The 26,425-nt window shown below is 38.6% G+C and overlaps 1 protein-coding gene across 1 annotated transcript; it reads right to left on the reverse strand.

Annotated features, from left to right (window-relative positions):
• Positions 1 to 2,772: 2,772 nt before the first annotated feature.
• LOC139714920 (retinal Mueller cells isomerohydrolase-like) lies at positions 2,773 to 25,392 on the reverse strand. Its single transcript, XM_071626567.1, has 11 exons — positions 25,288 to 25,392; positions 20,256 to 20,484; positions 11,144 to 11,307; positions 10,453 to 10,692; positions 9,244 to 9,385; positions 8,276 to 8,416; positions 7,205 to 7,515; positions 6,112 to 6,220; positions 5,448 to 5,533; positions 3,801 to 3,912; positions 2,773 to 2,930 (listed from the first exon to the last, which is right to left on the reverse strand). Exons 1-11 carry the CDS (start codon positions 25,390 to 25,392, stop codon positions 2,773 to 2,775), a joined length of 1,797 nt encoding a protein of 598 aa, XP_071482668.1.
• Positions 25,393 to 26,425: the final 1,033 nt, after the last annotated feature.

Consider the following 26,425-nt stretch of genomic DNA (forward strand, 5'->3'; position numbering starts at 1 on the left):
TTTTTTTCCCCCAAACCTGAATGATACACGTTCTGCATATTGAAATCTTTTGTTACTCATTCCTATTTCTTCAAATTCAACTGAAACATTAATTTTCAATATACGGTGTATTACCGTCAAGTTCTTTAATACAATTACATAGGCCTACACCATATTGATACACCATGTATGGATCAGCACAATAAACAGATTGCACGACAGGTTTGATACACTGATAACACGTATTCATTGACAAATTACATACATAAAGTATTCATGTCAGGTGACAGTATAGTGCTTTACAACATGCTCTTCACTAGCTTGTTGATCACATGACCACGTGTTGGCACGCGTTCGGGGATGTTATGCACTCCCGTTCTGACGAACACGATCATAACAAAAATCTTGATACAGTGGACTCCCGTTATAACGAAGTCCTCAGAACCGGCAGATTTCTTTCGTTATATCGAAATTCGATTCGTTATAACCGAACAATTAAATAATACAAAAATATAGAGCTGATAATTTGGTGACCTGGATTTCATTTTGTTGTAACCGGAATTTCGTTATAACCGTGTTCGTTATAACGGGAGTGCACTGTACAACAATTTAAAATTTCAGGTCTCCCAATTTGATCATCTAGTTATGCATATTACTTTGTTTTTATTGTTCTGCTTGTACAATACCGCAATTTTGATATAACGAAAGAAAACTGCCGGTCTGGAAATCTTTGATATAACGGGAGTCGCCTGTAATTTGCAGCCTGAGGGCCAGCGTCAAGGCGCGAAGGCCGTGGGAGGCTTTGAAGACAGCGGGTCGTTCAAGAAAAGGTCCTCATAGGAAGGAATATGGCATAGTAGAATTGATGGCGTGAGTTTAAATCTACCAGAGATATATTTTTAGGCTGAGTTTTAAATTTTAGGTACAAGATAGGTATGTTTTTATTACTTTTGTATAAGTAAACACGAAGATTATGTTTATTCAGAAATGCGTTGTGGCTGCAGCGGTATGTTCAGGTGCAATTTCCCCGTCTTTTTTGTTCAACTGTGATACACTCAATGATTTTATTTTTCTTAAAACACAAAACAAAACAAAAATTTTAAGAAATACAGCGCCTGGGTGTTTTCATTTTAGGTTTATAGAGGTTTGAATTCCTGCGGATGCAGTGAGGTACATGTAATGAGGCAAACAACATTGTGCTTCATTTTGAATAACCCTTGCGCATGCGCTACGTCACCCCATGCACACGCAACCTGCTAACTCTCCGTGCGTTATTCGTGTAGGAATAATTCCACCTGTGTGTTGATATATAATTCTACAGTCGGACATTTTTATCCAAAAGATTATAAACTTTTCATGTCTGCTCGCAATAATACTGTACTGTATATTCAAAATACAATTGTGCATAATGCACTCTCAAAGTTTTACAAACGCCCGTGCCCTTCCACGGCAATTAATGCATTACACCATACATTATAATAAATATAATGAAATGATTATTGAAACATCCATCTTCACTTGGCATGCTTTTGTTATGAAACAAGACCATAAACCCACAACCAAAACAACAGTTTGAATGATGAACAGATTGTTATTTGTAGTAAATTTCGTTTTCATGGAAAACATCACAACTGTTAGAGAGTCTCTAAGCGCTTGAAGTTAGAATTAGAGAGGAAAAATGTCTCCATGTGAAGAAAGAATGTCAATACAATTTTGTACATTTTTATCGAACAACTTTCATGGTCATTATCCTTAATGCTCTGCGAAACCAACATAACAGTGGATGGTTAAAGACATTCGATCCTAATTTTAAGCACCTTTAGATTTTTTCGATAGAGTCTCTCAAAATATGTGTATAATTATGAAGCAAACTTAGTAAGTTACAATCTATTTTGTTCTTTCCTTTGTTTTTGTCTTTGATTAAATTTGCGTCAGAATGTCGAGTCAATGGTACGACATCCGAAAATCACACAAACACGATTGATTCAGTGCCTACCACTGACCTCCAGTGGACTCATATCCGGATATCTCATCGACCAATCGCTTTGAAGCTGTCGGGCCGCCATCTTACCGCTCACATCGTCAAACATGTTATACTCGGTACATGTATTATAGCTCACGGCTTAAGTGTTCTAGGTTGCAACTTCTGCTCCCTGGAATATTATATATTAGTATATGTATGCATGTCTGCATAATAAAAAAAGATAATGTACGTGGTACAAACATGGCGACGCGGCTGTCTTTCCATTGTTTACAGACAATAAATGGGCCTCCGAGATCCATATTTTAGCAATGAAGGTCAGTGGTGCCTTCAAATAGAATGTGCGTTAAAGCGACTGTTGATTATGAGATTCATTGGACTCTTGGTATGTAGGTCTGGTGGAGCACTGGTAAACCAACTCCAGATTAGAGATATGACCACATTGTACATGTAGTTCATTGATTACCAGTTTTGCAGATCTTGGCCCCGTCTTATCAAAAGATAATAATAATCGATTATAAATGTCCTTACCACACAGGCTGCCATAGACTTATCATACTTATTATATATAAATCAACTATATAATCAATTACAACTCTTCATAAATCAGGACCCTTGTCTAAGTAGTGTGTCAAACTTGATTGCAGTCTGGCAAACTAATCATGATAAATTATTGTGCACGGTGTGAATAGTTTAAGCATAAACTTTTCTATATTATGTTCCTTATCAGGCAATTCACGAATCGCAAAAATGACAACATAACACGATGATGACGATGACGACGGATATCTCCAAACGAAGGGTCTCTCCTTTTAGTCTCCCGCCGAGAACATGCCGTGAAAGCCGAACGTTTTCGTCTTCTCGGTCACCTCCGCGCGCGCAATCTCCGTGAAGGAGCGCGCGTCAAGTATCAGGAGATACGGACGGTTGCCTTCTCGCTCCAGATCCAGGACGCAAGAGAGAATGACCCCTGTGGGAAGAGGAAGAGCATAAAATGACCGTTATCCATTACACATGTTACTAGGGAAATATTATATCGGAGAGTGGTTTCACATTGTATAGGTTGCCAGCAGTGTTATGCCAATAATTAATACATTCCATTCGATTGAATTGAATTCAATTGAATTAAGTTCAGTTCAATTCAATTCATTTCAATTTAATTCAATTCAATTCAAGGTAACATCATTTCCTTCAAAGCCAAAATATGACAGTGAAAATTTATCTATAATGGCAATTAATGTACAGTGGAGGAAGCGTGACAACAAAAACTTAGCACAGCTTGTAGCCCAACATGTAAACCGTTTTGATTTTCGGTGCTATCGGTCGGACCTATTAAGACAATGCAGGTCCGTAAGTAGTCCCTTCAGCCAATGTTGGGCTCAGCGATGCTATAGAGAAACGTTATATGGATGGGAAATTTCCATTTTTTTTTCTTTCTATTTTGTGTCCGGTCAATCCCAACCACCAGTAATACGTATATCCCCGGTTTTCAGAAGCCGTTGGCGATCTAAAGTAGATGTGGAAAAGGGCCTTTGAGGAGTTTCATCATAATATGAAAGAAAAGGATGTCATTAAGAACCTGTTCGTGCACGTACAGACGACTCCCCTTATATTAAATCCTCGGGACAGGCAATTTTACTTCATTTTATCGAAATTCTGTTATAACAAAGAGTGTAAAGATATCACAGAGTATAATCATTATGTAGATAATCATTTTGAGACCTGAATCTTTATTTCGTTGTAAACGAGAATTTGGTTACTACCCGTGTTCGTTATAGTGGGGGTGTACTGTATTATGGAAAAAATTTAAGGACGATTTACAGAAATAACATGGACCTACCATCGTCTTCTGCGGACGAGGTGGGCGAGGGAACAAAGACCGGCTCGGAGGGAAAACATCCGGGACTCGACCACGTGGAAACAGTGCCGGTCTCAAGATCGATTTTGTGTAACTATCAACAGTGAAGAAGAACAATTTTAATGTAAGATGTTAGTACACGACCAGATCAGAAATACAGGTACACCGTCGAAAGAAACTGATTTGGGATTAAACTTCACACTGCGACACAAGGAAAATGTATGAAGTATAATGTATATATATATATATATATATATATATATATATATATATACATATATACATAATTTTGGGATTGTAATATGGATTATATTTTTTTGCAGGTTTCCTAGAACGCTTTGTTGTTTTGGGGTAAAATATCGTGATTAGGTAGGTCTATATCTGAGAGGCCCCTTTTCATTTCCTAGATACACACTTTTACACACTCGCATACTTTCAACTCCAACAGCTAGCTTTTGAAAGGATGACGCTAAACGCTGCTTTGAAAGTTGGTATACAATTACTATAGTAATCGTGAATAGAAGTTGGTGGAAGAGCTCTACCATGCACCATTAGAATCTACAGATTAATCTGATAATCCCTTAGTTGCTAACTCTAAGTAGTGTGTCCTATTCATTACACAGAGCGTGGTTTGGTGAGATTCAAACGCTTGAATAGACCCTTTAACTTCAGCACCCCTTATCTCAGTGGGTTAAACCCTCTTCCAGAGTGTGTGCTTTCTTTCCATTATTTAGATGGGTTAGAAAAGTCCATTTGTGACCCTGCACCTCAAAACAAGCAAAAAGTCGCCAGACATGAATTTTTAGCTAAGACCATATTCTGAAAGAGCAGACTTTAAGCTTTAAAACGATGTATAACTCAAATCAAATGGACTCTCCTAACCTATCTAAATACTGGAAAGAAAGCACAAACTCAGGAAAAGTGTGAACTGAGAAAAGAGGCTCTGAAGTACAGTGTCTATTCAAGCGCTAAATCTTTACCAAACCGTGGCTGTGCGATGAATGGGACAAAAAAAAGGAAGTAAACCACCAGAGTAACAACAATGAAGGGGATATCAGATTAAACTGAAATTAAGCATGCCTCATTAACACATTCTGTCCATAATTAATGCCAACTTTCAAAGCAGTAGCACTATCCTTTCAAAAGCTATTAGAGTTGAAAGTGAAGAGTGTGGACAAGGTTTTTCAGAAATGAAAAAGGGATTCTAAAGACACACCACTATTCTACCAAAAATGTTCGAGATAAACTGCTAAAAAAGCACACTTTCCTGCCCGTTTTATGATACCAAATTTTAGCATGATGTAAAAGAAGACCCGCTCTTTTAGAAAATATGAAAAAGTCAAGTTCGGTTAGGTTGACCCATTTCACTTATTTTCAGTCCTCACGCAAAATCAGTGTGTGCGACTTTATGTTCGTTTAGAGGTGCATGGTCACATTTGTGTTGAGTTATAGGCCCTACGTCATACTGCAAAGCTAGAGTTGGCTCTTTCAGAATCTGCCTAAAAAGTCATGACTGGCAACTTTTTGTTGGTTTGTGATACAGGGTTAGGCCTACCTATCAGTATACCCATTTTTAAACAACCATAGGACAGCGGAGAGACGAATGATGCAAGAACGAACGAAACTTACGTCTTGTGTGTTCCCACCTACACCGTACGCATATTGGTACGGTCTTCCGTTGTATACCTTGTAATTAATGGCAGGTGCCTCCAGGCCTGTGTTAAAGGATACGAAACATATTCTGCCTTATCAAATGGACATTAAAGGGACTATGCAGTGCAAAAGCATGTTGACTTGCATTGATTCATGATCATAACACCTGCATGATCATCACTAGTTTGGTCACATTTGCATCATAATAGTGCCATAATAAGTGCCGTCTGTACATTATACAGACGACTCCCTTTATGACGAAGTTCTCGGGACCGGCAGTTTTCTTTCGTTATATCCGAACAAATAGTGTACAGAGATATGTAAACGATAATAAATTGTTGGCCCTGAATTTCGCATTTTTGTACCCAAAATTTCGTTACAACCGCGGATTTGTTATAACGGGAGTGCAGTATTATGTATATCATAATTTTTCTTCAGATGACTTGGATTCCCGCTGGAATGTCACGGGCTTAAACGCCTCTATTGATAACGACACAATGTTGTCTGCACAGAGTCCTCAGGAAAAGAAGTGATACCACTGAAAACCTTACCTTTAAAGTCAAAACATAGTTATTGTATGCTTTAAACCACCGGCCATTAATTTTCGTTGTCATTATTAAATTATATTCTGTATACTTACCTACGTCGGCAAGAGATTCGGGATGACAATAAATGCTGCCATCATCGTTCAGAGTTGCTGTAGCGCGGGAACCCGTCATGGTGACGAGAGAGCCGCCATTTTGTCTTGCCTGATTGACAGTATACAAATAAGATGAAAACTAGTTTATTCCTCTGACCTGCCACGTGAAACTCAAACGAACAATCTCAGCATAAGAGGACGAACTTTTTATAGCATTTGACCCTTCCTGTATGATGATTATGATGATGATGATAATCATGATGAACATAATAATTATGTAATGTCATTTACTAGTATTAAACAAAAATCCACTCAGTAAATATATAGTGAAAACTTTGAGCAAAGAAAATGGGTTTGCATCGTTTTTGGTCAGTTTTCCCTTTCTTTGTTTCAATAAACAGCGCCCGGCTCCCACAATATGTCACGGTCATATCAATGTATATCGCCACAACTAGATATATGTACGTCGTATATGGGATAACTATACACGATTAGCATCATGGATCCCAATGTGAATTTCGTAGCAGGCCATCACAATATCATTTTTTTTCTTGAAAATGAGACGGCCATGACGACAGAAATGACGATGAGAAAAAAAAAAAGTAAACGTGTCGTCATGAATGTGATGTAACTGGAAGAAATAGCCGTCCCGAGTTGTGTGGCAAGGACTTCACGTACACAAAAATTTTAAGTGAAAAACACATTAATACAATTAACAAATAGTCACAGTTTCAGTTTTTGGTCAAGTACGCAAAAGCCGAAGTATAAGTTAAGAAATCGAGAAAGACAAAGTAATGTAAATTCTGAAGAAATGTCATGGAAAAAAAAATCATAACTAGCTAAAATCAGTGGAGGTCCTCCGTAATATAGTATCTGTCATAGCTGTTCATGTTTTTTTTTGTGTGTTTTTTTTTTGACTTGGTACCCTGAACATAGCCTACACTGCTGCGATATTTTCGAGGTACGAATATGGGCAATGGTGGAGAATGAGGTTAGTGAGTAGTAATCCCAAACGATGATTTTTCTACTGACAACAATTCAATCATCAAGGTATGAGCGAACGAAAGCAAACCTTCTCGGCCAGACTTCCGGCGTGTTCCTCCAGTGGCAGTACGTATCGCAACGGCCTGGAGTCGTGCGTGTGCAATCCGTCGGATAGTAGGTTTGCCATAGTGACGCGTCGCAGAATACCGTCGTCCGCGTAGCAGCACATGTCTACGGCCACGTGGCCTCGACCATCTTCGAAGGCGTTGATGTGGTGGAAGCAGAAGAACGCGTCGGCGGTGTAATGCGTCGGGAATACGTGTCCATCCGCGCGTCGGATGAGGTAAAAGCGCGTCTTTTCCGCCTTGCAGAATTGCATGCATTCCGTCAGAGGCTGTCCCGTCAGTTTGGATGCTAACGCTGAAAGAGAAAGGCAAAAATTATATAATTGCCTGTCACGTCAGCCAGTTTCATGTCGTTATTCAACCCATCCATACATCAGCGACCTTAAGATCTACGCTAAAGACGAGGCTATATAAGGCAAACAACAACAACAACAATAACAACAAAATGCAATGGTGTTCTGCACATACGAGACAGCCGTTTTCATTGCCCAATCGGGGGGGGGGGGGTCTTAGCGTTCCTGTTGTGGATCTACTCTCTGAAAAAAAAATCGAGTGAAAATATTCACTCTTGAAGGAGTGAATACAAAAAGAGTGAATGAAGTTGGAGTGAATTTTGAGTGAAAATATTCATTTTCACTCGTTTTAGTGTGACCTCAGGGATCACTCCAAAATCTTCGAGTGATCCCTGAGGTCACTCTAAAATGAGGGAAAATGAACATTTCACTTAAAATTCACTCCAATTTCACTCTAAAGTCACTCTTTTTGTATTCACTCCTTCAAGAGTGAATATTTTCACTCGATTTTTTTTTTTATAGAGAGTAGAGCTCGCTATTACCAAATTCTTTAATGGCACATAATCTAGATTAATTTTGCATATGTATTGTATTAATAGTTTATTTTATTTGCGTGGACCACGTTTAACAAGTGCCTACTTTGTAATTCCAGTCAAAATGATTCCAGCGTGGCAATCAAAACTAATCTACATGTTGAAGAGTAACGGGCCATCAAACCACACTAGTTAGTAAAAGACTAGTTACAAAAAATTACAGACGAACCTTTCAGCATGTTGATTCGCAGTGGTTGTTCGAGGAAGATGATGTAGTTGTCAGTAAGGCCAAAGCTGTGGAAATACGACGGGTTGTACGTGGAGGAAGGAATACTCGTCAAGATGGACGCCGAGTCCCACGGGTCTGAACCTAGATGATTGGTGAGGGGTAGAGGCACAAATCACAGCGAAGAAAAAAAAAGAAGAAGAAGAAGAAGAAGAAGAAGAAGAAGACGGAGGAGGAGGAGGGAGAGGAGGAGGAGAAGAAGAAGAAAGTAGAACAAAGCAAGGTTATCCATAAAGGGGATTTCAATTCCACAACTTCTATTTCCAATCATCAAAATATCACAAAATATAAATTCATGTTTACAGAAGTGATAACTGAGCAAAACAATGATAAAACAAAATAGATAGCATTCACAATATAAAACACACCAACAAAGAAGGCAGCACGATAAAACAAGTCAGGATTGAGCCCCCCAGGCTAAACTCTCTCTTAACTTTACTAGAAATATCGAAAACTCCTGAGGCACCAACATGACATGGATTAAAACTATATTCACTAATAAGATAAGCATTTTTGAGATTCATTTGAGTAGTTGAAGTTGTTTGTTGTTGTTGTGTGTTTTTTCGGCCACGACCACGTTCCACCTGACTAAAGCCCAATGTCCACTGTGCGACCTGAGCCTGCGAGCTGGTGGCGAGTTGGTGCGAGCTGTATGGGGTACCAAGTGTCGCATGACCTATTTTGTTACGAAATCGGTAATTTCGTCGACGAAATGATCATTTCGTAACGAAATGTTGCGCCCTATACAGCTCGCAGGCTCAGGTCGCACAGTGGGCATTCGGCTTACGGTTTCTTGTAGTCAAATCTGCAGGGATACAAGTGTTCATATACATAAAAGGGATCAAAATACAAGTAAAATGCGTTAACCCGATGGGAAGCACTATTTTGCACCCATGATCATACTGTCAAACCTTTTGGGCAAGGCGGTATCTGGATGATAGAGTAGCGGCATCTCATACTCATTGCAGTACCCATGTTGTATGTGGTGCCATCGCGAGTCGTGTGCGGGTGGGCGGTGGCGGTATGGACGCCAAGAAGGTTGTCGATGCGTACCTGGGTAGGTTGAAATCGTGCAGTCACATTATAATATTTGAACATTCACGTATATAGGAATGTTCTTGAATCTATGCTTGTACACTGTATACACTATTTTTTTTTAATTCACATGCACTTCATTATTCATTTATTTCTCTTTATCCAGGGTAGCTCGATCAGCATGCTGATTTACATCAAGGTTCTGATCTGATGTGATCAAGTTAATGACAGTGTATGAGTAAGATTGGATTTCTACAAAAGTTTTAAAATAATGTTCATAACATGAGAAAAGGAACGATATAAGATGTTGAAAATCGCAGTCTTCGTGTAACGAACACGACAAGAGGAAGAGTTGTTAAATCTGATCTCCTTGTCATAAATTATTGCTATGTTCCTTTTGTCGTCTATATAAAATAAGGGAATCATCATCACAGTGTCGAAAACGTTTTATATCATCGTCATAACGACTGGCGTCATGCTTAGAGCTTTGCTCAAGCTCCTCATCGCCTTCCTTACCCTCTGCCAAGAAAACTGGCAAGTCTTGATAATCACATGATTTCATCACTTGAACGACGTTGCGCATGAGCACGACATATTTTGTGCCATGGTATTGTGGGCTTTGGATATTTACGATTTAATATGTCGTAGGACTTTCAGAGCTGTTCGGGCTGTTTCATTCAGTTCATTTTTGTTTATTTCATTTCGAATGAAATATAATTGTTTATAGTAGAATGTTTGAATACACATGACACAAAAATGTAGTAGAATAATGTGATCAAGGAAAATACTGTGAACTGAAATACAATAAATGTTGTGGCTTGTATGTTAAAATACCGAAACCAAGTTGTTGGAACGAATAACTCCTCCGGTGTGTCTGGTGATTCATCAGATGAAGTTACAAAATGATTTCAGATAATTATTGCTCTAACATTATTTCTTTTCGCAGCATCAATTTGTATACTTTACATCAATTTATGTTCAGTTTCAAAGGGATATTTATGGTTAATGTTTTTTCGAGAAAAAAATGTGGAAAACACGCTGAACAGTCTTTGATTGAAAGGACAGTGCTATAGGACGCAACTCACGGTGTCGAGGACGTCGAGGGAGTCGGCATCGATCTTCTTCAGCTTGGGCGTCTCGGTCATCACGAAGTAATCGTCGCCGAGTTTCATCCAGTTCACGTTGCAGTTGTCGGGAAATTCCAGCTTGAAGAGGGACAGGAGCCGCTGGAAGAGGGTCTTGCATGGGTCCGGATGGCGGGCCACCGTCCCGAAGCCGCCGAAGGTCAGTCGCTGATGTTTGAGGGCGGCCGCGTACATATCGCTCTAATGGTAATGACGTACAGAAACGAATGTATTATATTCTTAATATAGAACTGTTTTATAATCTCTCTCCCTCACTGTAGACAATAGACGTTAATAGAACGATTTCAATCCTTGCTACTATTTACGTGCATTTTTAACGATCACCGGGCAGTGTGGGTGGACTATATTTCATATTAATAGTCGCATAATATGTTCAATACTATAGTTTGTTATTTGGTAGTCATGCTTCATTTTCTTCTTAAAGCTGAGAAAAGGGGAGGGATCTTCGGGAACGGCTGGATATGGTAAGTACACTGTTTGTGAAACTGCAATAAATCCCTGTATCATTTTTAAATAGGAGAATCGTTCTTTCGAACGAAGATTGATTATGGGTTTAACTATACTGTATAGCTTTTGCACAGAGTTTGAAAATCAGATGCACTTTCTATACGCGGCAAGAGTTTTGGTGTACCCGGAGAAAGCGTCCTTGATACTGGATCCGTCCCCCCTCGTGGATAATAAAGCGATGAAGAAAAGCCAACCCATCGAAGAGGTGGTCCATTTTGTCCGGTCCGACTTCAAACATGCCTGGCCCGTTGCGGAATAAATTTCCCCTCAGCCATGGCGGTACCTTACCTGATCAGATAATAAATATTCGACAATATCAGTAATAAACATTAATCTATACAGTCATCTTTATAGTCATTTCTTATATGCAATCTTGAGAAGAAGATAGTGGTTATAAACAGCACATCTGCGACACCCGAACAATAATCACGCTACATTACCATCGAGCGATTATAAGAGCAATCAAGAACCAGCATTATTTCTCAAGCGCCATAATCAAGATATAGCATCCAATGTAACAGTGCCAGAGGAAACAAATCAAGCAAGCAAGATTCAAATTAGGGAGAAAAAGAAGTTAAAAATGGTGTTACCCCCTATTTTTCTCCATATAGTCTTCATTTCTTTCTCTCATCTCTCCCTCTACCTCTCTCCCATCTTTTCCTCTCTCTTTGGGTGTTCATATTTTATGTCCATACAGGGACCTGTTTCATAAAGCTGTTCGTAAAGTTAAGAATGACACTACGAACGACTGGAATATGGAAAGCCAAGTGGGTTATATCGTAATCATCGCTAATTTCAATTGCTAAAGTTGAAATTTGCAGATGATAATGATTATTCTTACATATTAACGCGCGTTTTTCGTTGAAAGTGTATTTTTCCCCAATGTAGATGAAATATTAACCTATAGTCGTACTTAAGGGGGGAAATGAGCACACATATTGGCACTTCATATTCCAGTCGTTCGTTAAGTCATGCATAATTTTACGAACAGCTTTATGAAAAAGGGCCAAGGTCTGATGTCAGTCTGAATGCAGAAATGAATACTGGGATTAGAAAGTTATCAATGCACTCGGGTGAGCAAACGAACGCATCAGAACCGTACTAACATGAGTAATGTAGGCCTACTATCTCTTTGGCAGGGAAGGCTTTCAAAATCCATTTAGGCCTACACGACGTGTAAACATGCGGGCATGTACGGTGTGCTTTTAATACAGACTGACGGCCAATAACCCTGTTTCCATAGAACAGACTGCTCCTTTTTTTCCAAGAAATTTGTCAATAGCAAACATTCTGATGGTCATATTTCCACGATTACAGTATGCAGTATGCTGGTAGACCCTATATATGATTACTATAATGTTACGGTGAGAACACGGTATGTACGTAACAACATTGTGTGCACATGACAGTGATGCAACCACTCGCAAGCCTTTGTAACAGACCGCTTGTAACAAACTGTTGTAATAAATATGATTACAAGAGAAACAGCTAGACAGAGGGTCGCCACACTAGCAAATGACCAGCAGGGATGCCAAGTTCAAAAAATTTTTATGAGTGAGATTTTCATGACTCGGCATCTCGGCGAGCGAATGTGCGCGCGAGCGAGGGTGTGGGAGGGGTTTCCCCCCCTGTGGCCTCCCACGGTAGGGAGCTTTTTCAATTCTTAGCTCTTAATGGTGCGATCAGGTTTTACTTATTTTGAAAGACAAAAGGAAAATATACCTTCGATTGCAACCATCACTCTAATCCTTTGAGATATGCTCCTTATTATAGGCCCAAGTGGCAGACTTCGCCCGATGCGCGAGAAAAATGGGTGCCATGCGTGAGATCGTGAGACGGCCCCTAAATGCTTGAGTCTCACGCAGAATGCGTGAGACTTGGTAGCTCTGGACCAGTGTTTCACTACTCTCCAAAGAGATACTTTGGAGCAAGAAGGTACAAGAGATGGAGTCTCAAAAGTCGTATTCCCTTTGAACTCACTTTGATGCCGCCACTCAAAATATTCAAAGTACAAATGTGCCAAAATTGGACCTGCCCCAAGACTCCATGACATTTGCTCCTGCGACAATATTGTTCCAATTAAATATTTGTACGCTAAAACCAAACATAAATTCTACACACCAACACAAACTAAACCCTAATCCTAATCCTCACATCAAACTAAACCTAAAAGAATATCACAACCCTAACCCTAACCCTATACAACCATGAGTCCTTGGAGAAAATAAGACCGGAGCAATTATCGCAGGAGGAAATGTTGTGTCACCCTGGCCAACAGATAGGAAGACAATAATTTCCATTCATTTCTCATTGCATTAACGATTTAGACACTCTTTAAAGAAGATATGAACAGTTTCATTGCAAACTGGGCCAAGTGCCATTTTGAAACATTTTAAAGTAGACCTATATGTCCATCATTAGATAGAGCTAAATAAAACCTTTCCGGTGATACTTCACTTGTTTAACATAGCAGGGAGGGATGATTAAAAATATTCCATATTTTCTTACTATTTTCTTTGGTGTTTTTTTAGCGACTTTGATCACAAATATCTCAACTTATCAAGAATGGAGTTAGCTCGTTTTGCGACAAAACTCTTCATATTATGTCTTTTTGATGGGGATTTACTTTTCGGCATCCCTACACAATAGGATGAGCGATGCATAATAGTAAAGACACGGTGATGCCAGCGTAGAAATGGTGTAAAGATTAAGAATGAAATGAAAATTACTCGATTGACCATGCCTGGTCACGGATTTTTATATCAGGCCCAATTCATAGAGAACTATGCTTGGAAATTATACCCTGTCGGTTTTATTTGCGGAAATTAATCGCAAAAGGAATAAAATCGGTTTTCCAGGAGTGCTATATATACAGTTTCAAACACTTTCATTTCATTTTCATTTCGTTTATTTCATTTTGTTTAATTTCATTCCCGACAAATATAATTGTAACATTTTGAATACACATTCAGCATGACAATGCAATGAAAAACACACAAAAAAACCCCAACAACTGTGAACTGAGAAACAATGTTGCAAATTTCATGACAAATATACCGAAAGTAAATTTTTGGACATGGAGGGAACCGCTAAAGAGCAGGGCTTATAGTTTCCAGTCCCCGCATAAAAATATCTAGTAACGAAAATGACAGAACTATAGGCAAATTGCTTGAAACAAAAGAAGAAAACAACGACAGAAAAGAGGTACACATAATATAGAAACATAAACTTACATGAGAGCTGGAGGCAGAGAATTATTGAATAAATATCAATGAATGAATAAATAAATAAATATATAGATAAATAAGTAAATAAACAAGTAAATAAATAAACAAATAAATACATAAATAGATAAATAAATAAATAAATAAACAAATAAATAAACAAATACATAAATAAATAAATAAATAAACAAATAAATAAATAGATAATTAAATAAATTGTCTTAAGTGCAAACAATACAAGTCACTAATCTTTAAAATGTTGTTTTTTTTCACGAAATAAAACATCAGAGTGGCATCTCCAGGGTTCAATATACCAAAAAATACGAAGAGCTTTTTTTCTGTAATAATATTCTTCCTAGGTATCTATTATGACAGTTTTCCCATGGGAGTATATGCCATACTTTAAAAGGGTAATAACAAAGTAGAGTATCAAATGAAGAGGGTGTTTGTGGAAGACAAACTTTATCTTATAACACCCTTTTTGATATTCATTTTACAGCACACGCTTCAGATTATGCTTATGAATACAAATAATTATGTCTGGACCGTGGACGGGGTTGTTTATAATATTGTTTATATATTTATATCATATATTATACATTTATATATATTATTTATTATATATTGTTTATATTGTTTATAAAAATTTAATCATGTGGGGGAAATTTTATTTCAACTAATGAATAAACATGCAAAATATACCCGACATTATGTTAGAGTTCGGATTGCTCAAAGAAAGATGGCGGGCATTAACACCGATCATCAAAAACACACAAGCAGACAAAATGAACTTCGCCTATACAGAACGAACGTGACCTCCTTGCAATAAATTAAAGCAACGATATCTATGGGATATGCACAGTGAGTGCATGAACCAATATGCGTGTGCATGACATGTTTGTGGAGTATGATTTTGATAACCGTTCTGTCACATGAACGATTTTTTTATTTACTCTACGACCATTAACTCAGAATTAACACTAAGATAGAGACAGGTCAAATGAAGTTGAATGAACGTTCAATCGTCAAGTTTTAGTTGCGTTAATTATTGACCGGCAAATCATCCATAACACAAGGCCGCTGCTTCAACTTTTTCTTCCTCGTCCGACGGATTATTTTCATTACGCTTTCCTTTGTTCATTGACCATGCACAGCGGGGGAAAAATCCTCTTGCTTCGCAACTGCTATACTCCCTGCGGAGATGAATCCGGTGCACAAATCAGCGAAGCCTTCCCAGGTTCGCCTACCGAAACGCTGATCGTAATCATGGTAATGAGTCCTCCGAAGAAAAAACAAAAACAAAAACTGACATGTCTGTAAGACACAATGATTCCCACGAACGAACAATGACAGATTTTGTGCTCTTATGAATAATTCCAAGGGACAGCGAAGCCTTATGAATGCAAAGCTACGCAGAGGTCTGGAGCAAACGTCTTTTCGCAATGGAATAAAATACATGTTTATTTCATACACCAGTATAGGCTATATAGGGCCTCACATCGTATGATACCAGTACAACGTAGACAGGGCAGTTTGCGGGGCTCCACACAATACTTTGCTATTTTCTATGATATTATCAGTACCACACCTATCTACATGTTGTATGTATATACATGTATATATATATATATATATATACCGGGTGTCCCAAAAAAAGCGGAACGGTGGATTTCAGTACCTTGCGTTCTAAAAGTGATATATTTTTTGACATCATTAGAAAGAGCATCTTCTGCAGAAGACCATGATACCAAAATCATTAAATTTGGTTGCGCACTTTTTATTCTACGCCAATTTCTGTAAATGCAGTCATTTTCAATTTTTTGCGACTTATGAGATAATAATTTGGGCGCGACTCGCGTTCCATACGGTGAATTGTGTTAGCTCGTTGATCCATGTCAACAAAAGATAACGCTTTCATATTGGGAGCGCACACACACACACACACACACACACACACACTATTTTTTTTTCCTGGCCCGTGTCCAATGTGAAAGCTGTATCTTTTGTTGACATGGATCACCGAGCTTACACAATATTCACTGTACGGATCGCGTGTCGCGCTCAAATTATTATCTCATAAGTCGCAAAAATCTGGCGAAATTTGACAATCACTGCATTTTCAGAAATTGGTGTAGAATAAAAAGTACTGAACCAAATTAAATGATTTTGGTATCATAGTATTCTGCGGAAGATGCTCTTTTTAGTGATGTCAAAAGATGTATAACTTTTAGACCGCAAGGTACTGAAAATCCACCGTTCCGCTTTTTTTGGGACACCCGGTATATATATATATATATATATATATATATATATATATATATATATATATATATATATATCCATATACATGAATATTCTACATACATGTACGTATATATATATATATAATATATTATACTATATCAATATTATATCTCGGTCTCATGAACGTTCGGGCCACTGAAATCTTCCAATCTATTTTTTTTTTTTTTTTGTGGCTCAAGATCAAATGATAATAAGGACAGGAAAATCAATTTGATGGACAATGAATAGTTATTGTATAAAAGTTATAAAAAGGTATACAAGTTTTGTTGTACTCATTGGGCACTGACCAAAAGAAGAAGGTGAACTAAAGAAAGGTGGCACCTTCACGTACTGTATATTATTATTTTCTCTCTTTTTTTTTGGGGGGGGGGGGGGGGGTGGGGGGGGGGGGGTTGTCTCTGCCTTGCATTTCATGGACATTGAACATGCATAACATGTTTGCACTCTGTGTGATCCGCTCGGGGCAGAGATCTCGTATCTCTGGAATGTTATTAACATTACATATGATTTGGCACGATAGGAAATGGGAACAAACATTGATAGCAGTGAATCAAAACACCTCCCACTTTTATTTCCGATACATTCGGTGAACTGTACCTCACCGCTTGTTTGCAAAGCACTTAAAAGTTTGGGTGGCGGTATAATGATAAATCCCCTTTTATCGTCACTTGCGATTCACTCTATTTCGATCCATCACTTTTTAATTTATTCTTGTTCCATATTCCACATTTTCGGACATATCTTATATTCCAGTTGATTAAAAAAAAATACGTTCTACATAACAGGCAATTCACTCAACTCGAAGGTGCAACCATTGATATGACTGTCATATGCCTCCACCTGAAAGATCTGTTAGGATCAAATTCACGATATATCAGAACTGAGTGTCATTTATAAATTACACATTTTACTGAGGACCATTGAAAAACATTGTGTTGTCAACTGAATGACTGCCATGAGTGGGTATACGTATTATGAAATTATGTGTATCATTGTACGTATTATAATTACATAACTTCAAGAATATTCCTTGATGTGCAAAAAAGACCAAGTAAGGTAGGCATATCGTGGCAAAGGTTTTGTTTTGCTTTTTGATGATTGATTCATATTATGATTTAATATCGTTATAATTGTGTTGTCAACTGAATGTTGACTATGTACAAAACATTATGACTATATGTACAAAAACGTGCCCACCTAAACGCAGCCATGTTGATGTTGGTGCTGATATCATGAATATTCTCGCATTCGTCGTCTTGGCAACGTGAATTATAGTGCCCTGATTTACGTCATAATGAATCGCTGTGGCTCAGCGTCTTTTCCATTGCATGCAGATAATTATTCAGTCAGATGGCCTTCAGTGTTAGAGACCTTTGACGACCTTAACGGCACAGTCCCGTAGAAAATGATCCAATTTCAAAATTCAAAAGTAAACCTATTAAAATTAAAACGATTGCATATTGCAGTGCCGACGAACAGATATATCGATAGCACCTTATAAACACGCTGTCGATAAAAAACACAAACGAACGAACAACAACAATAATAACAATAATAGCAGCATTCTGCAGCAACAACAACAAAATTGGTCGATTCCATGTCTGTGATCAGGGAGGTGGGAAGACCTCCCTGCTATGATGCAGTATTCATGGCATATAGCCACCATGCCATGACTTATGCACCTCAGTCTTGCACGGTATAGGACATTTTTGTCCACCGATGATTTGTATTCATTATCATGAAGATCATCAGAGCAATGTTACGTTTGAGTTGAGTTTGAGCTTATTTTTATCTCTGGAAAAATGAGCAAAGAAAATGGGGTTCCATCGGGATACGACCCCGAGATTTCCGGATTACTAGACCGGAGGCTCTACCGACTTAGCTATAGAAAGCCATCCAGTGCATTGTTCATCCCAGAAATCCTTAATTCTCGATGCTCGGATGGTCAGAAGCTATAGATATAGCAGTGTGTATGTGTGTCACACACACACACACACACACACACACACACACACACACTTGAACCTGACATAAACCCGAAGGATAATTCAACTTGGGGATAAATGCAATCGTCGAGGGATCACCGAAGTTATACAGCTTTTTAAGTATGTAACAAACGCAAAAAGAAGGAAACTGATCAGAAATGAATATAATTTATTAGTCAAAAAATAAACAAAGAAAGCGATTCCATCATCCATTATTTTATTTGGACACGGCCTCACTTCAGCCAAAGGCTGTTCTTCAATGAGTCCGTTAAGAGGCAAAAACGAAGTAACATATTACAGCATTTTATATATACATAGTACAAAATCATAATGAGATAAGAAAAAAATAATCATACACTGTAAAATCAACGCCATATTCATTAGTAAGCACGAGTAACAGACTATATTTTGGTAACATTCATCGATTTCATTTCGACAGATACAAATAAGGAAAGAAGACTATTATTCATACTGTACTTGTACTGAAATAATTTGATTTTTATAACCTTAGTTACTTAATGGCTCAGCAGTGCAGCAGCGGCACCATCGTAACATCTATGATATCTGGCCGTGGTCACACAGGCAAAAGATCGCGAAGTTGAAGATTGCGATCTCGAAGTTCTGCCAGTGTGGCCGCAAACTTCCCGCCACACTTCTCGCGAAACTTCCCACTCAAACTCGGGATATTTCCCCCACCCCGCCATCTTCTCGATATTTGGGCAGTGTGAACGCTAACATTAAGTTTGTCTAGTCTACCACCTGTTTTGATAACATATTTTGAAGAAAATCATCATATCATAAAGTATTATTATTGTTATCATCCCCATCATCATAATTATCATCATTGTAATTATGGCAAAAAACAAAGTCATAACGTGGCTGAATTGAAATTGAGATTATTAACGGCGATCGCTGCATATAAAATTTTGGCCACCAAGAAGGCAGTGTGTTTCTGCAATTCATCTTACAAATACGAGCATATCAAGTGACGCTACAAAACGCCATGACCCAGGGTCATAATGACGGCAATCCGGGGTAAGGCATGGTGCCTCAAGTAAGGGTTTAAATGTATGATAAAACATAATATTTTTCTATTTTCCTTTAACAAAAACAAATTCATGACATATCTGTACGGCTCCGAAAACAAAACAAGTAGCATCCCTGTTGGGTTCTCTCACGGAGGATATGCAGTTTGAAGTATTACATAGATTTAATGGGTGTGCTCCGCTTTACTCCATGTGTCTCTTAAAATGGGGTCCTTGCTTGTGGCAGTATAAGCGTCTTGTGTTCATTAGTCATGCCCTATCATTCTGTGGAGGGGGGGGGGGGGGGACAAGAGTGATAGTCAAAAAGAGAAAAAATAAAGAATTACGGATACGACTGTTCGCTCAGAATGGTGTCTCTTACACCCCTACCATCAATAATATCGTGACTATTGCTCATCAAAATAATCATGTCGACCTTTGCATTCAAACATTCAGAACCATGCTACTTTAATTCATCAACATCGATAGGCTACGTGAACACAAATAAACATAGTCTGAATGCTTTCCACGTATACGCATCGTTCTAATACAAATCCACACCATCTTACCACCTCCCAGATCTTACCATTTATGTTCCATCTAAACCAAGGCTACCCATCTCTTTTTCTCCCTGGAGAGAAACATTGAGATTTTCTAGTAAGGAATATGAATGTGACACGACGACCGACGTATCTTACCGATAACATTGGCGTCAGTCGGTTCGGTTGTCTCTCCCTCGATCGAACGATAAATCTTCGAGCTCAAAGGAGCTTGACCATCGCCTGACTTGACCTCCTCGGTCGATGAAATCCCTTTCTCCGGATGACCGTTGTATCTGGCGACATTTTCGTCAGCATCCATGATGGATGTGAGGTACTTGGGCACCACAAGACTTGTGTTCGACTTGATACAAGGAGTAGGAAAGCGCTGATGGCAGGCAATTCGTCAATCAGTTGCAGTAGAAAGCGTGATTCCTATATGGAGATGAACATCAACCACGCGTCGCCCCTCATTCTGACCGCGCCAGTACGTTGTTTATGGTTTTATTTGTTGTTAAACGCCATCTATAGGCACTGTTTAAAGAGCTGACTCGAGCTCGGTAATGAAAACACCACACCACAGTGACTGAATACCTGGAGTGTCCGGTTATTTTTGCAAGAGCAAATGCGTCTCAACAACGAGGTGCCGCGACAGAATTAGCCTTTTGACAAGGCCTCCTGGCTGAGGCTACGACAGAATATTATGATAATAAGTGTCCAGGGGGCGTCCAGGGAAAGGAGATGCATTTGGTCAACTCTATTATGGCAAGTCAGCGGTCAGTGAGCAGTTTCCGATCGAGTTGGCTTTTAGACTGGTTGTTATTCGCTGTGCACATCTCGCAACACAATGGGTTGAAAGAGTTTTCTTTCCTAATACAGTGTACGAAAGGATACAGAACACAGAGCGAAGTCGTCAATTCATGTGCAGCCGCTTTGTTCCGGTGTGCTGTGATCAGACATGAAAATATTCTATTCTATTCTATTCTAAGACACAAAAGAGAGAGCTGGGATCAGGTTTTCTTCAGTCACCCGAATAGTATACCACTCCCTGTTACCGTAAAGCCCAGATACTTTTGTTTTTCTGTTTTAAAGGTCCTATATACCTCTGGGAGCAGTGATTTGAAATATATAAAAAAAATCAAGATATTACATTTGATGCATATGTGTAGGTCAGTTGTATCACAAAACATTATACCATGTAAAATGTGAACAGTAGTATAATAAAAATGTTTCCAGACTAAACCATCTACAGTTATGGTTCATTGAGAAAAGTACTGATATCTCCTTATATTTTAGGCTTTATTTTCCTCAAACTTTCAATGATGTGTTCTACTAATGTTGCTGCTTTCACTCAATCCACATTGCTCTTTGTGTTTGGGTTCCCTTTAATCGAGCTTTCGGCCTGCCACGGCCTTCGTCAGGATCTACCAACAGAACACACGTTGCAGTAATTGATTAGATGGCATAATGGGCCGTGATGTAGGCCTATGCAATAATTGCAATATCATATTGCGCAATATGTATTGTAACATATAATCAATCATTTACAGCAACACAAAAATACAATCCAACATCATCTCACCATTCTATTGATGAGATGATATTAGACTGCATTTTTGTATTCAGTGTGTGTTGTGTACATATCGTATGTCCCAAAAAAATTACAACGGGACCTTCCGCAATGATAACTTTAAAAATAGTGAATCAATCCAATTATACAGTTTCAGGGTATGAAACTATAACTCATTGCCCACATCTTACAGAAAACCCAATTCGATTTGCTTCAGTGGCCAAGAGAAATTAGGAATTTTGTTGAGCATGTCAAGAATCTCTTCCCTCCAAGTTGTGTTCACACACAAGAGCATCCAAGTGCTAAACTTGGAAGAATCAGACTCATGACATGCTTTACAACAATCCACATTTCTCTGTGACCGCTTAACCAAAAATTGAATGGGGTTTTCTGCAAAATAGAGCTAAGATGTTATATTTTAAGATCCTGAAGTAGCATTTAGACAGTCTAATCATATTGGGTGTTATCAATGCGAAAATCTGATTGTATTTTTTTTTTGGGACATAATGTATAATATACCAGCTTCTGCCAATGATTGGAAGCCGTATACATGTACACTGTACTTCACAACAGTCATGGTTTTCAATACAATTTGTGCCGTGAATTTTATTCCAATACATCGTTCAAACTTGGACACATACAAACTTATTGATGGTTGCACCTCTATCTTGAGTGAATAGGGGATGGGGGTCATAAAAGTGCAGAATTTGTCATTGTACTGTCATCCAAACATAAGTATTGTTTTCCAAACAATAATCAAGTTCTATTGAACCATCTGAGTGTATCGGAAAGTGGGAAGTGTTTTTGATTCACCGCTATCAATGTTTGATCGCATTTCCAGTTGTGACATTATTATAATCATGTTAATAACATTCCAGGGTATAACAGCCAAATCTATGTACAGATCTGGTAGCGTGCAAACATGATGTATTCAGCGCGAGCCTAGGGCGGGGAAACGGATGTGGGGGCGCCCCCGCTAAAAACCAAACAAAGAAACATACATGATACTGCCTCCCACCTTCATGTATGTTTGTAGTGCTGTTTTGGTATGTATATCCACTGATTGCAATGACACTTTCTACACGTCTGTCCTCCCTGACATTGATTTTCCCTTCACAACTAATTTTGAACGATTATATTTTGGATAGTATTACGAATGAGAAAATTTTACGTGTCAAAAAGGCTTTTGATCTTCTTTTTTTTTTTTCAAATTAACGAACCTTCAGAATAACGAACTTTTAAAATAACGAACTGTACCACCCGAAACACAATGCTTGCACTTCCACGCCTTATTCTTATAGGCCTATTATGCGCTCGATAAAGAATCATCTTATACCATTTACGAGCTGAAAGGAATAACTGTTGATCGCTAAATCCTCCATTTAGTATTCCAATTAACTCACAGATTTGAGTTTGATTTTTTTTTAATAGTTTTGTGCAGTAACATGCATTCTTTTTCTTTTTTAACAGAATGAGTGGTACAATAATGATCGCAGGTCCCCTAATGTGTAGCTTACTACTTGTTCTCATCTAACATTCCTCGTACATTGGCCGGGTGTGACTAGTGTATAATAGACACGTGTAAACTTATTACACAGGCATGGGACATGTCACTGCAGCGTCGTTGAGGGGGTATTTGCCTTGGCATTTACGATCACTCGTCATTTTTCTTCAGACATACATTGTGATTCGATTTTTCCAATAATGTGTTAGGTTATACCTTTGTGCAGGGTTGAGTGAACTTCTCTGATACATAAAATCGACGTTTCGCTGTTTTTGTTTCTGGTCATAAGAAAGAAGTGACGTTTGCAATAAATGCTGAAGGCTTTTTACTTGAGACTGTAGCTTCCAGATATTCCGTCGCTGTTCCCACGCATAAAAACATTTACAGTACTGGCGTGCATGTTGTTCACATTATGTTTGGAGCTCAAGGAATGTGACTGTGCATTATTTTGACATTCTTTTGATCAGAAGTCTACGTCTTTTGTGAACATTCTTGTCTATACCGGTATAATAATAGTGTCCATTGTTGTTCATGTTTTTTTCTTATTCGTCAGTGGATGCAAATGATTAGAGATAATGAGAAATCGTGATTCTAATCATTTAATTAGTGACAGGATGAGGGTCTTTTATTTTTTTCACCATTCATGCTGCATCATTCATGCCTATTTATAAAAGCATTCATGGGGATCGATGGGAAGAGTAAACACGCGCGAAAAGAAGGAAACGCTTATTGCTCAGCAGGCTGTCAGAGTACGCATAAAAACCAATGCATCAGTATTCTTCACTATTACAGAGTCTACTGCTAATCATATAATTTCGTCCTTTGCCAAGCATTCAGAATCACTACTGCCAGCACCACGCACCACCACCACCACCAGCATCATCATCATCATCATCATGATTATCATCATCATCACCACCACTATCATTCTTGCTGGAAAGACATGTAGGCTTTTGACTGTTAGTGTCAAACACAGTGTGTTTTATACGTACGTGTGTGTTCATGATCGGCTTTGTGAAAACACTCGCATTGAACATTGTTCAGGAGGATTTCAGCACTGTAATGTGGTATTTCACGTATACACAGTTCACATATAGTAATGTTGTTTCACATTATATTCACAGTGTGTTCACAATGTTAAAACGCTTGAATTTGTAAAAGTGTGGAGAGATTTCACATCGTGTTCACACTCTGTTCCACATTGGTGGAACACTATGTTCTCTCCAGTAGGGTACCATCATCATCATCACCATTGACATTGTCGATGTAGATCAAGATAATAGGCTAGTCTAAATGGTAACAATTAAAATTTAAAGGAGGCCTCCGGGTGATTTTCAGACTTTTACAATTTAACAACCTATAAATCATTGTTGCTGAGTAGGCCTACAGAGTCTCAGAATTTATAGTGATAAGATTAGGGTGAGAAATAAGAATGTTTTCAAAACTGATAACAAATTGCAATGAACAAGGATGATGACATAACAGCTAGCCTAACCATAAGAATGCATGAGTTGGGGCTCAAGAAGCAGAACAAAAGAAGAAGGCATGCATAGATTTCATACAGGTGAAATTAGCTACATTTCTGAAATTATGTGAGGCTCTATGCTCTGTATTCAACGCTGTTCAGTGTAATTTATATTGTTTAAGATTTTTCTATTCAGAGTAGGCTTGACTTCTCTGCTCAAAGACCACTATAAATTCCACAAATCTAAAAGTGGAGCAGTCGATTTTGTACTACATGACGTGATAATCATTATACATGTATAAATGAAAATCGTCTGGAATGCCTCTTTAAATGGGAAACGCTATTACATTATGAAATTATACTCTTGCGCATATTATCGTCAGACAGATTTATACCATATCTTCCACAGCATTCCAGCTGTTGCTTGGTTGCAAGCAGGGTTTATCAAATCGCTTGTCTATCAGTGGAGTGAGACACTTCATTAATAGATTTTTGCAATGCATTGATTAATAATATTATGTCGATGTAACGGAAAACACGATATCCAGCGAATCTTACCGACTACATTAGCGTCAGTCGGTGCGGTCGTCTCTCCCTCGATCGAGTGAAAAACCTTCGAGCTCAAAGGAGCTTGACCATCACTTGGCCTGACCTCCTCGGTCGATGAACTCCTTGCTTTCTCCGGCAAAGAGCCGTTTCCTTCAGCATGATTTTTCAAATGACCGTTGAATGTGGTGACATTTTCGTTGGCATCCATGCTGCCTGGAGTGAGGCATATCTCGATCGGCACTCAGATTTTAGTGCGAATGAAGCTAATATACAGGAAGCGCGCTTTCTGGAGAGGAAAATTACTCGTGTGTTAACCGTCGTGTCGTGCCTCACATGGGCCGCGAGAGTAGTGTCCAGCGGAGGTGTCGCAAGAGAATGGGAACAATACACTATCCAGGGGCCGGAGATGTGTCAGCCGTATGTATGGAAAGTAGCTGCCGTCTGTGAACGGATCTCGATGACCATCAAGCTGGGTGCCTTTTTACCGAACTCTAACTCGCGCGCACACGCATCACAATGGTTTGAATCATAATGGAGCTGTGCGTTATAAGAAATGTATAATTATAGCTCCATGGTTTTGAGCATGTTTGGATGTCGGTCATAGAAAAACTTGGGAGGGGGAGGGGATCTTCTAAAAGAGAAGAAATATGGCTCAATGGATTATGTAATGAGTGAAGTGCAGAGGTATGGCAGTGCATTCCTATAACATTAACAAGACATGTTTCAACCCCCCCCCCCCCCGCCGAAATAATGTTATTGTTCGGCTTTTATTGCTGATTTTTTAATGCTTATGTAATGTATATACTTCAGCCATATGGGTGCATGGGGGGGGGGGGGGTGCTTCAGCATGCCTAGCAATTGATTTATGTACTAACATCAATGCACCTGATTTATTGCATATAATCCAAAGAGCCATCTTTTCTTTTTATTTTGGATTGACAAGTCCCCCCCCCCCCCCCCCCCTCCCTTATGACCTACATTATAGTTGAAGTATTTAAAAACTGAACAGGGCCCTGTTTTATGAAGAGTTAGAATTGACTATATTGTTGATTGCAACTGTAAGTCTATGGCAGCCTGGGTGGTAAGGAAATTTAAAATCGTTTTTTATCTTTTGATAAAACGGGGCCCAGATCTTTTTTTTAATCTATGTTTATTGAAAAATTATACAGAATCACACTATTTACAACAATCAACTTGATTAGAATAACACAATCACTGAACAATGTAGAGGAATTGCATGC

The sequence above is a fragment of the Diadema antillarum genome, unplaced genomic scaffold, assembly GCF_040938485.1.
Source record: "Diadema antillarum isolate AM-2024a unplaced genomic scaffold, OU_Dant_1.0 seq00002529_RagTag, whole genome shotgun sequence".
Classification (NCBI taxonomy): Eukaryota; Metazoa; Echinodermata; class Echinoidea; order Diadematoida; family Diadematidae; genus Diadema; species Diadema antillarum.